Raw genomic sequence first — 13,226 nt, 5'->3', positions numbered from 1 at the left:
AAAATAAAAAATGTAAATAAAATTGGTACAGACCCCAAACCTTTGACCATTAGCGTGTTGTGTGTATTTAAATTATAGAGCTACACTTGAATATATTTCAGTATTTCATTTACCCTCTTTAGCAAGATCATCCAGTTCCTCTACATGGTCTCCCTCTCCTTCAATAACTTCCTGGGCTGCAATAGTGTCTTCTTCATCTTTCGCTGAAGCAAAGCATAGAATAATTTAAGTTATATCTTTCTGTCCAAATCAATAGGACACCCAAGTTAAGTGTCTGTCTATCTAAATAAAACTCTACTAACCATCTTCTTCATTGGCACTGAATTCTTTGTCTTCATCTTCAACTGTAGAAGATGAAGCATCCGAGGCCTCTTCTTCTGTTTCAACAACCTTTGCAAGGAAAAATAAGTCTATTTAAATATGTGAGAACTGAAAAAAAAAAAAATATATATATATATGATGCCATACTGAAACATCTGATGTGAACAGTGATGGACCACATTAATCAGAGAATTCTGACTAGGAGTCAATGGCTACGTAAACACTAAGGTTTTGGAGGTGACAACTGCATTTAGGGTGTGTTCAGACTTATAGTTTGGTTCGCTTAATCCAGACCAAAAAATAAATAAATCTTTTCAGCGATCTCAATCCTCTTGTTTGGTGCGCACCAGGGTTCGGATGGCAGTGTTAATTCTTATTCAAATGAACCGCACTAACAGAGCAATCACACCAGGGTTTGTTTTAATCGAACCAAACAAGTGTGAACACGCCCTTAAACAGTATTTAAAGGGTTAGTTCACCCCAAAATGAAAATTATCCACTGATTTATATAGAGAACTGGATTGCTCATGACATCATAAAAAGCGATTGTGGTGTTCTGTTCTTGGGTGTAATAACGAACACAGGAGTCATTTTAATGTTCCTAAATCCGAACTGCTGAAGACGCAGTGGCTGAGTTTGTTTTCGAAGGGAATATTCCCCACGAGCAACGTCAATGCTTTCATGTTTGCGCGAATCATTTCTCACCAGACTGCTTTATAAACGAGGGTCAGTATGAGCTGGTTTTGCTAAGAAGCTGCTCCTGAAAAAAGGATTGGTACCAGCTATTCGTGGTCCTGCTGAACCTCTAGAACAACTGAAGTGAGTGTAACGTTTTATTAAACTTTATATTAATATTTATATTAATCTTTGCAAATCGCTAGCTGCACGCTTCACAATGAATGCGTCTAAGGTTTACACTCAGGGTACATTACGGCATGTTTTCTATGTATGACGTTCTCAATATAATTCATAATCCCACGTTTATACTGAACAACGCGTTATGGTTATAGTGTTATAAACGGTGTACACACAGAACAGAGAGGCGGGGTGAGCAAAGCTCATTATCATTTAAAGTCATATGCACTGAAACGGCGTGCTGAAAACAGAGCTGTTTTTGACCAAGTAAAATAAGTGTTTTCTTACAATACTAATGAGAATTTTTAATTAAAGTATGTTCCAAACTTTTAATTTAGACCCTAAAGAATCATACTAGCTTGTACAAAAATGGCATCATATGACCCCTTTAAATATTAATTTTACCTCACATTATGCTATTGAATGACTTTAGAAGTCTTGGAATAAACTTGATTGTGCTTTACAATGTTTTTATGCCTTAACATAATAGTATGCACATTTTATGCCTTAACATAATAGTATGCACAATATCGGACCTCACGGAGAAGCTGCAGCCGTGGCGGGATGATTTTAGGTGTGGCGGCCCGCCACGGCAGAATGAATGTAGCGGAAACACTGATATAACATCTGAAGTAACAATTAATTTACATGCATATATCGTAAAACTAATCCTATGAGACTGAAGGCCTGTTCACATCGGGACGAATTTCGCGCGCGATATTCGCCGATGTTTAACGCCTCGTGACTAAACAAAGGGCGCCAATGTGAGAGTGCACACCGACGCGAAAAACGGTACGTGTAAAAGCGTCATTAAAAAAAAAAACGCCTCAGGTTCGTAGAGCTGCTGGTCTCGTTGGTGTCGGAACAAAGAACTATATGACAAACGCGACAGCAACTACAAAATAGGACTATTTCTGTTTTACATTAAGCGCCATCTAATGTCAGGGAATGAATTGGCATGTTCACTCGGCTCATCGTCAGCGAAAATCGCTTGGGTGTGAACACAGAAAACACGTTGAAAAACGCTGGCGAATAACGCGCGCCGATATTCGTCCCGGTGTGTACGGCCCTTAAGACACCAAAAATTGGGTGATTTCAGGTCAATGCTTTGGCTGTAAATCAATGTTGGTAGGGAATAGTAAGATGGCTGCTGGAACACTTCCGGTGGCTTCACCACCTGATGGCAGTTTAGAACGCAATGAGCAATCCAGTCATTTATATAGATCAGTGAAATTATCCCATAATTTACTCACCCTCAAGCCATCCTAGGTGTATATGACTTTCTTCTTTAAGCCAAACCCAATCTGAGTTATATTAAAAAATATCCAGGCTCTTCCAAGTTTTATAATGGGAGTGAATGGTACCTTAGATTTTGAAGAAAAAACCACATCCATCCATCCATCATTAAAGGGATACTCCACCGTTTTTGCATATATAAACTATGTTTAACACCTCCACATTTTCTCTATTTAAATACAGTTACACGAGTAGTGTAACTCGACCAAGAATGGTGACACAAAATAAAATGTTAAAACGGAATACCATAGCAAGTGCTTGGGAGCACTTCGACTCGGCGCAGTAATATCATCACTCGTGAAAAATCCTCTCCCCCTCTCCCTCTCCGGAGTGATGATATTACTGCGCCGAGTCGAAATGCTCCCGAGTCGAAGTGCTCCCAAGCACTTGCTATGGTATTCCGCCATACTTATAGTTATCCATTTTACACGCTTAGAAAAGCGCAACGTTTTATTTTGTCACCATTTTTGGTCGAGTTATACTACTCGTGTAACTGTATTTAAATAGAGAAAACGTGGAGGTGTTTGGTCGCTTCTCTGCTTGGATCCTAATGAATGAAATGGGCTAAGCTAAGGGCTATCAAAGTTTCGCCGCAAGACAGAGCGATTTAGTGCACGCACTGAGACGAGAGAGGTATGCATCAACTCGTCTTAGTTAAGGGAATAACAGTTTAATATGAAAAAACGGTGGAGTATCCCTTTAAAGTAATCAATACGCCTCCAAAGGGTTAATAAAGGCCTTCTGAAGCTAAGCAATGATTTTTATAAAAAAAGTATCCATATTTATAACTTTATAATTTATAATCAATGGCTTTCGGTAACGGCTGTATGTTAGTCAAGTTCCGGTGGAAGAGTGACTTCTGACCCGACTTATGATGTAGGAGTAGAAAATAATTGTCGTTTTAGGCTTCTAATTCATGACCGGTGTTTTGTTTTGCTCTATCCTGTGCTTCTGCATTCGTCAATGCGCCGGGTTATATTTCACTCTTCCGCCAGAACAATACTCACTTACGGCCATTACCGAAGCCATAGATTATAGTTTATAAAGTTATAAATATGGATATTTTTTTTAAATACAAAAACCGCTTCAGAAGGCCTTTATTAACCCCCTGGAGCCGTATGGATTACTTTAATGATGGATGGATGTGCTTTTTTGGGCATCAAAATCTAAGGAACCATTCACTCCCATAATAAAGCTTGGAAGAGCCAGGATATTTTTAATATAACTCAGATTGTGTTTGGCTGAAAGAATGAAGTCATATACAGCTAGGATGGCTTGAGGGTGAGTAAATTATGGGATAATTTTCATTTTTGGGTTAACTAACCCTTTAACTAGATTGCATGTGACCAATGAGTGTTGGAGTTGATCCTGGGAGATTGCTGTACCTGGGGGAGAGTTAAAGTACTGAGTAGCTGGTCCAGAGGCAGAGTGCCCTCCTCCCTCAGTAACTCTATCTCTCGCCTTTGTGTCTCTGCATCATTCCCCTCTTGCTGCTCCTCTACCTCTATGGTCTCTTCATCATCATCCTCCTCACAAGGTGGCTCAAAGTCTCTATCTGCAGCAGAAAATTGACAATTTATGAACTAACTTTCCTTAATTGTGGTCAAAACATTTCAAACCATAACAAAAACAAACAAAAGTCAGTCCTCACCATCATCATCAACAGCATTCAGCTGTGGTTCTTTTGAGACAGCTGCAGTGTCTGAACTTTGTTCAGGAGCGGCATGCAGGGACTGACTTAACAAGTCAGAGTAACGCTCTGTCTGACCCACAATGAAATCCAGCTGGAGATCTAGGGCCTTCTTCCGCTTCTCCTCCAGTCTGGACTGTTGTTTATACTGGACCACCTGTGTACAGCAATGGGCGGGAAACAGTTAAAGCGTGAATCATTTACAGTCTTTAGTAGGGGTGTAACGATACACAAACCTGACGGTTCGGTTCGTCCCACGGTTTTGAGGTCTCGGTTCGGTTCGGTTCATTTCGGTGGGGTGGGGGGGGGGTTTAGAAAGCTAAAATTGCTTTTATTTTTTATTAAACAGTGCTTTAATGAACAAATTGTGTCCTTGTCTTTAAATTAATTCAATTACAAGTAAACATTTCTCAAGGATAACAAAATTATCTGCTAATGCTGTAAACTACAGCCCTTACTTGCACATTACTATAACATTAAAGCTTAACAACAAAGCCTAGACTTTTAACCTAAATGATATAATAATAATCAACACTCAAATAACAAATTGTATGAAAACATGTAAACTGCATAAGGCAATTTTGCATTAACATGTTTTTACTCTAATTTGTTATTGTCATATAATAATTTACACAGTTGCTGTTATTTTCATGACTATTTTAAACATACATTAAATAATCAAGATATCATAAACAGGTTAAGTAAAATATAATATATAGGCTAATATATAGCATTTATTTAGTGAAAGAGTTAGCAAACCAGCAAGCTGTGGACACTGAATGACTTGCCTGAGGTAACAATATAAAGCTATGTGAAAAACTAAGCGTTTTATTGACGTATTTCCGCTGTTGAAACACTGATTGAGTGTTTACACGAGTTATGATGCCTTTCAGTAAGTATACTGTATCTTTCAACATACCTTCGGGTGTCCATTCATGTTTATTCTGTAACTGAGGAAGAGATGATCGCGCTCCGCACTGCCGCATGCATACAGTGATATCTGTCACGCCACATCTAAGAGCGCCAAAACGGCATTTATTGTTTGCATTTCATGATCAAATAGACGTAATTTGAAAGATTACACCTTGCTTATTATCAAAAGTAACAAAACACTGAGCTTATTGCGATTATATGTGGTTAATGGTGGTTAGGCAACAGCCCTGTGCAATGAGCCGGGGCTGGGCGGGGCAGCAGGGGGCGGGGCGTGCTCGGTTCGCCATGAGAGTATCGCGATACGTATCGTGGGTGGTGTATCGCGGTTTTTCGGTTCGGTTCAAATATCGTTACACCCCTAGTCTTTAGTACAATAGATTTTGTCCAAAAACAAAAAAACAGTGAAAGTCACCTTCTCAACGCTGCTCCAGAAGGCACGGACCTCCTTGGCAATAGAAGAAGCAACTCTCCTCAGTTTGGCCTGCTCCTCACGTTTCGCTCTCTCTTCCTTCTGCCTCAGCTCCTCATGGTGGCGCATCACCATCCGTACTACCTGAAAATGAGTTCAGACCGGTAAGATTTTCTAAATACAAACAGCATATTTCAAATAGAATAGCCTGAATGTAACATTTACCTTTCGGGCCACTCCTCTTTTCCATCGCCTCTCTTGTGCAAAGTCTGCAGAGAGCCACTGCATTTCCTCACAGAGGTAATCCCAATGAACTTTTGGCCGTACTGGTTCGGTTATACGAGACAGGCGTTTTAGGGACCAGAAACCTTCACGTTTCAGTGCAAGGGTTCGATGTTCTATTTCTGCTTCCTGTTAAAAGTAAAAATAAAAAAATAAAAAACAAGAATAACGTCCACTTATGAATGTCAATCACTGTTTCAGAGAGTAAATTATGTAATTTGTCCTTCACTCACATGCTTTGCCAGTTCTGCCATGTCTGTGTGCTTCGGGGTGGATTTCAGGGTGGTTGTTTGCTCTGACTGAGAACAGCATCCAGAACCCTGGGAGGAAGTGGAGGGCATGTTTTTGCCATGAGAGTTGAGTACAGGTGAGCCTCTGCCTGTGTGAGAACGCATCCAGTCACCGGATGAGGGAGATGGAGATGGACATGGAACGGGGGAGGAGGAAGGAGTAGAGACTGCTGTAACCTTGCCTGCAATCCACTGGCAAACCTTGGGACAGACAAATAAAACAGTGTATCTGACTGTGACAGCGCAGTATTATTCAGCGTAGAGTACAAAGGAGAGATAGAGTGACCCAGAAGAGATAAAAAGAGCTTCATAAAAACCGGAAAGTCTACAAGGACATCTTGGTGAGCAAACATCTTACAAGATTTCTCCTTATTTCTAAATAATACATGCTACTCTAGGTGATCAAAACAGTTTCATACACTCAGCTCTATTTTCCTTCCAGATTGTACTTGAATTTATTTTTATAAATGTAAGAAAGTGAGTTGAAGCAGTGACAGACCGATATATATTCCAGGTCAATTACCTGGCCATTTTGAGATTTTTGGCATCAGTCAGAAACCATGCCAGCTTGGCTGATTGAACACACCTTTACTTTCCCCCTTTTTATGAATTTAAATATTTGGTCAAATAAATGTTCACTTTGTCAGCATATTTGTTAAGAATAAATTGTATTAGCCTACATAGTATATTCTGAAACCTATATCGGTCAACCACTAGTTGGAAGAAGCAGGATCATCGCATCAATTTGCAACGATCAGATTTGAAGGATGCCTGACACCTCTTACCTTCAATAACAAGCCTTGTCTGTCTGTCCTGCTCTGCCCATGCTGGAAAACACACATGGCTTAATATACAGCCAAGAAGTGTACTAGCATCAGACTATGGCTTTGAAACTGTTATGGACTGTGTACACAGGCTATCTGAATTATAAAAACACTTTTGCTGACTAACTCTGATGCCTCAATGTGACTAAACATGAACAATGATGTAGCAGTGATCTCAAGTCTAATTTGTTGTATTCGATGTACAACTCATAACAGTTAGGTTGCTTTTACCTTGTTCGCTGCTGGACTGGACATAGCATTGCTATCCTCATTCTGGACCTCCATAGAGCTGTCAACCTCTCCGTCGCTGCTCTCTTCTACAGAAGCATCAAGTGGCTCCAGGATGGTGTGTTGAACATTTTGCATTGTTGACAAAAGTTTGTCTGGTAACTGATGCTGCTCCAACTCCAGTTCACCTCCCAAAGACATTGAATCTTGGCATGGTGTAGCGGCCGATGACGGTTTACACTTATTCCCCTCGGGGACAACACTGGATACGGTACCACACACATCACCAGTAGATAGAGTAAGGTGGCTTTGTGTGTTATGGAGTTGTACTGAAGCTGATGAAGTGTTAGCAGGGGATTCATTTTGAAGCATCTTGCCAGAACTATTTGATTTATTTACGTTTTCTTTCACAGATCTGTTCTGTGAAAGTACATTAGAAGTGGAAACAGTCTGAGAAGACAAAGAGAAAGTGTTTGAGACAGGGCGGTCAGCAGGTAACGTGGCATCCTCCTTTACTGTGGGAGATGCAGCTGTATCAGTTTTAGCAAGGCACTCTGAAGCTTTATTTAATCCATCACTGGGGGATCCAGCCTGGACAAGGGAGTTCTGATTGGTTGAGATCCTTGCTGACAGAGAAGAAGGTTGCTTAAGGGCAGGGTTGTCACCCTTCTTTAAGATCAATAGCATTGGGTCAATCGTGCCACAAGATAATGAAATTAATGACACACCTTGTGTGTTTTCCACTACATCAGATTGTTGCTGCTCTTGCACAGAGTTAAGCGTGACATCCAACACTGTGGACGTTAACCCTGTTAATGTGTTCGCAAGATCAGTGGGACTTGAATCATCATGTTGCTTGACAATTATAGATCCTTCTTTTTGCATAGAAGGTATGGTCCTTAAACCTCCTGTGGGTTTGAGTATATCAGAATGAGTCCCTAGATTACTCTGGGCTTGTGAATCTTGCGTCAGTGTTTCCATTGGTTCCTCCTCTTCTTTGTCAGTTAACAGGAGCTTAACTTCACTGTGAATGGCAGCGGATGTAAAGCAGGGCACAGTGCATTCATATACAGCAACAGTTGACTGGGATTCGGGGCACTGCACCAGAGACTCCTCGCTGACCTCCATCTCTGCATGCTCGGACTGCCCGTCTATCTCACTTACAACCAGCCAAGTATCCTCCAAATCTGGCTGCATTAAAATACCTGCATCAATCAAATCTTTCACCTTGACAGCATTGAGAGCCTCTGCACTCACTTCCTGCCTTTCTTCCACAGTCACGATATCTGGGTTGTCATTCAGGCATATCTGAATTTGTGAGAGTTTATGATCTGCTGGAATGGACTCTTGTACTTGTTGGACCATAAAGTCAGAAAGATTTGGCTGATCTGATTCTTGACCCTCTAAAGTCACACAATTCTCCATGTGAGCGAGCAGCATGCTCCTATCCTGTTGGTGATTTGAGGACATAGATATTTCTATTGGATTGGCACTGTCATTCTGCTTCAAAATCGCATCAGAAGAGCCGCAAACCATGACTTGTGACCTTTCACTCACAATGGAGACCTGTACATTGTCAGTGCATGTCACATGCCCAGACAGCTTTGGTTCATCAACAGAAATGTTGTGAAATACTTCTTTAGCAGCCACGTTACAACACAGATCTCCATCAACAGGGACTTTCTTATTGCCTTGTCCCTCCCTTGCACTAGTCTCTTTACCCAACAGAAAATTTTTTGGGGTTTCACTTACATGTACATACTGAGAGCTTAGCTCTTGCACACACTTTGTATTCTCAGGCGGGGTGGGCACGCCAGGTGTTTTATGAAGGGGGCTTGTCTTTTGTGTAGCCCTTTGTGTTTTACTGCAGTCCTCTGAGGGATAACAGCTGCCCTTATCTGAGTCATTTTGCATGCTATTTCCACTCTCAGGGGTAATGTGCTGCCCCCCTTGATTTGATGATGAATATCCTGAGCAAAGATAATTTCCGCGAATACCTTGTTTTGTTCCCTCAGCTGACAAGTTTTGTCTACCTGGACTAACGGCACCTTCTTTGTTTGTTTTAGGCAGATCTTGTGTGAAAACTTCCATAGCCTCCTTAGAGTCAAGTTTACTAGCCTGCTTCGCTGAATTTGTCGTATTTTGTTCTTGTAGGACCTCAAATGCAGATGAGGCGGCAGTCTGATTTGTCTGAAAAAGGGGAGTTGTTTGAAGCTGCTCCATGTCTCTGTCTGTAGTCTTAACTGCACTCGAGACTGGTGGCATGACTTCTGTTCTTGGATCACAGGGGCTTTCTCCAAGTGTGTGCTTTCCACACATGTTCTTGTAGTCCAATTTGATTGTGTCTGGAGGCAAGGGTCCCTTTTCTGCCTCAATAGGGGCAGTAACACCCCCTGCATCTCCAGGGTGTTGGCTCCAATCTTGGCAGTGGCCTGTGCTGGATCCTTCCGCCATATCGACCTCCCTGTATGCAAGGCTCGATTGCTTTGTGTTACACCCGTAAAGCAAATCCTGTTTTTGCCCAATACTATCAGTCCCGCTTTCAAAAAGTTTGTCTGAGGGAGTCTGACCCTCCAATGCGTCTGTAAGCTTTTTTGAGTTTTTATCAGTAGCTGACACCAGTCCTCTTTGGACCGCCAGTATCTCCTCGGGTTCCTTGATGTCGCAGCTTCGTTGAACGCGAGCGATGGTCTGTTCTTTACATGCAGCCTTTGAGTCTCCTTTCTGCTGCTGAGATCCAGTGCCGATGTTAACCGATGACGGTGGTAGAGTGGCAGCTGCGACTGGCTGCAGGGCATGCTGGGGTGGCCCAGCCACATTCTGCGCAGCCACGGAGGTGCCACCCAGCACAGCCACTGCCGGACAGGTGTGCTGCTGCACCGCCTCTTCCCCAGACTGCCCTGCTTCAGAACCAGCAGTGCTACACACTGAACCTGAAAGAACAGTCAGATGTTGAAATGAACATCTAAACCAATAAAATACCTATGTGAAATCTGCTGACATTTTTTGTCTAATATTCATTTTTGTTTCAAGATTATTTTTTCAAGCAGTATTTAAACATGGTGAGCAAAAGCAAGGGGTGGAAGATTTTAAAAAATGTATGGGTGACAGACATTAGTTTTGAGGAAAGTGTGTAATTCTACTACAGCTTCACATTCCATGTGGGCCTGCATATAACTAAAAAGGAATAAAATGGCTAAATACCTCTATGTGATGAAGCACCAGTCTCTTCCGTGATTTCCACTTCCAGGATGCTGAGATCAAGGGTACCGCTGCATCTGAGGGTCTAAAGATAAACATTTAGAGTGAATTTCATGAATGTAACATCAAATATATTATCCTGAAGATACAGCAAGTGCATAATGCCACATGAGATAAAAACGTGTTTTTTAGAATGCAAATTATAGATGAATTAGCTGCAGAAGGACTATGTAATCTCCTTAAAACCCTATCTATTCTATGTGGTCGATGGTTAAAACGCAAGTGCAGCGAAATAATTTAGAGCAAACTCGGGTAAATGGTGTTTATTGGCAGTACTCTTTTTTAGAACGATAGGAAATGCATAAGTATCGCTAATATTAATTCTTTAAAACTGCCGGCTTCTATCGAGCATATACTAAACGAAATACAATATTGTGGTTTGAACAGGAACAATGACTCCCCACACCTTTTAAAACACATCTAATCACTTGAAAGTTAAAAAGAAAAACTGTTGTATAGCCGGACAAACAGTCTCATTCGGTACAATAGTGCGGGTGCTTCACGTTCAGCTAGCCTTTAGCGACGAGTTACAGCTTGTTCGGACGTTATTCTCCCACGATTGTTCATAAACTTCAGAAGATAGTATGGCGGTTAACGTGTAATATCGAATACAGATAACGAATACAGCCGGCAGTTATGTATACATGAGGCGGGCGCACACACATGGGCCTTTAGCAGGCTAGCAAGCAATGCTAATAGCTTATAGACATTGCAATGGAGCCGACAGACACGATAACGTTTAATTTGTTATAGGCGATTACATGACAGGGAGCTACATTCTTTGACTGTTTTGTGTAATAGTGTGTCAGAGGGTGTCTGTTATTATCTAATTTTCTGACTCAGACAAACACATTTATATTTATATATATGTATATTATATATAAATAACGTTACACACACCGTCTCAAGCTCTCACGCACGCGCTGAAAACACTGCTCGAGCAAAGAGCGCGCGTGTATACATCGGCTTCCATGAGAAGTTATGCAATGATCAAGAATAAACTATATCTCATCATTATCCATATCGATGGTTTTTAAAGACTTGTCAAAAACAAACATATTATTGTATATGTATTATAACACCCATTACAGGAACGACGTCTTGACGTCACTGCGCGGGGTCACGCTACACAAAAATGCCAGTCAACTTGCGATGCCCGATTCGCGAACAAGTCGTTCTTTTGAGTCGGATCTTTTCGAAATGAAAGTTAGTTTTCTACCCGATTGTTAATACAAAAAATTACGTTATGTAATCGTATGAGAGTTTTATAAACAAGTATACGGTCACGTAATTGTTTGACAGTTCGATCAACACGCAAACGAAACAGTTACAGTTTTTATTTTAAATAAATAACATTTTAGCATTTGATTAAAACCTTTGTAACCTATTTGACAAGATATGAGTGCATTTCAGTACTATTTAATGTATCCAATATTATATTTAGGGTCCAAATAACTTGCAATTACAAAGGTAATACACAGCTAAATGTACCTACATGTAGCTTTATTAGGGAAGTTATTTAGGGACAACTGGATGACAAAGAATCACTGAGTCGGTTCCTGAGTCGTTTTTTTTGCTCAAAAGAACTGATGCGCAGAAATGAGTTGGACTTTCCATCCCTACAGTCAATAATTCTACATTCTGTCATGCTAACTATATACTGGATTAACTTTATCTTCATGACTCATAGCAGTGCATTGGTTGATATGACATTTTATATGAATAACTGCTTTAACTAAGGACACTTAAAACGTACTGGAGGATAAAGTAAAATGCACAAAATAACAACTTGGTTGTTGTTGCACTAGCAGTGACAGATGACAGTTTCGTTTCCAGCTTGCCCTCTCAAAAGTGTGCGGTACAAAAGGAAACCGGAACCTATCTGACTTGCTACGGATTTGGGTACAATTCTGTATTTTGCAATTAAATTAGACCATACGGAGGTAGGTGCAATGATACAAATGTGCAGTTGATCCAAATCGAATCAGTTCAATAAAGGCCGTACTTTACTCTTAATCTTACACAACCCATACTTTAAGCACCCGACCGCTTGAAAGTCAACTTGTCCCGCCATGTCAAAATCCCCCCCAGTGACCCCCTTACCCTCCTCCCCCGCCCTCTTCTATCACTTCCTCCCCAGCATTCCCCCCTCCTCTCACCACCGCCATCTTAAGTTCCCACCTACCTGAAATTTCCGAGCACTTTTCTTTTACTAAATTCTCGCTGAAGGAGTCGCCATCCGCTTCAAATCGTACTCAATCCGTGTTGAGACTATTCCGAACTGTCTCTCGGTACCCAGTGAGGTACTGGCAGGTTCGTAGGATCAAGTTAAAGAACGGTCCGAGAGAGACTGGGTCCGGAATCGCTGAATCTAGCGGTTGCGGGGAGGAGACTTTCGACGCAGCGAAATGGAGGAACGAGCGACTGCTGACCAAGTTGCGGAGCGAATAGACATCTCGCGAGACGTGCTTCAGCGCACACTTCACTCACTGCAGGCTTCTGAGACTGCAGATACCTCAGCCGCTACTGAAAGTTCAATTTGTTTTTCTATTTCTAACAAATCCAAGACTTGTTTGCACGGAACTTTATAACACATATTTGGTTTTTCAAACTAGTTTTTAAAATATTATCTCACTGCCTGACTGGCAGCAGTTTGACAAGGTAAACATTATTGATGATTCTATTCACTACTTTTAGATTCATTTTAAGAAAGTTTTTATCCACAGACAATAACATATTATGCTAACAATTATGACTCGATATACACTTTCAGATCTCTTGAATTTTACTTATGGTGACAATTAATGTTTACTGCACATAGGCCACATTAATTAAAA

The 13,226-nt window shown here is 41.1% G+C and overlaps 1 protein-coding gene across 1 annotated transcript in view; it reads right to left on the bottom strand.

Annotated features, from left to right (window-relative positions):
- Positions 1-12,843, bottom strand: part of srcap (Snf2-related CREBBP activator protein) — a 34,930-nt gene extending 22,087 nt beyond the window's left edge. Inside the window, exons 1-11 of the mRNA XM_056255372.1 lie at positions 12,575-12,843; positions 10,333-10,414; positions 7,132-10,061; positions 6,862-6,903; positions 6,020-6,277; positions 5,730-5,915; positions 5,508-5,648; positions 4,124-4,319; positions 3,858-4,027; positions 303-390; positions 114-203 (exon numbers count right to left, since the gene is read on the bottom strand). Of these exons, the coding sequence (XP_056111347.1) occupies positions 114-203; positions 303-390; positions 3,858-4,027; positions 4,124-4,319; positions 5,508-5,648; positions 5,730-5,915; positions 6,020-6,277; positions 6,862-6,903; positions 7,132-9,582 (3,622 nt within the window). The 5' untranslated portion in view covers positions 9,583-10,061; positions 10,333-10,414; positions 12,575-12,843. The remainder of the gene's footprint in view (positions 1-113; positions 204-302; positions 391-3,857; positions 4,028-4,123; positions 4,320-5,507; positions 5,649-5,729; positions 5,916-6,019; positions 6,278-6,861; positions 6,904-7,131; positions 10,062-10,332; positions 10,415-12,574) is intronic.
- Between the last annotated feature and the right edge of the window lie 383 nt (positions 12,844-13,226).

The sequence above is a fragment of the Rhinichthys klamathensis genome, unplaced genomic scaffold, assembly GCF_029890125.1.
Source record: "Rhinichthys klamathensis goyatoka isolate OS25496 unplaced genomic scaffold, OSU_Roscu_1.1 h1tg000121l_1, whole genome shotgun sequence".
Classification (NCBI taxonomy): domain Eukaryota; kingdom Metazoa; phylum Chordata; class Actinopteri; order Cypriniformes; family Leuciscidae; genus Rhinichthys; species Rhinichthys klamathensis.
This window is presented reverse-complemented; position numbering and strand designations above follow the sequence as displayed.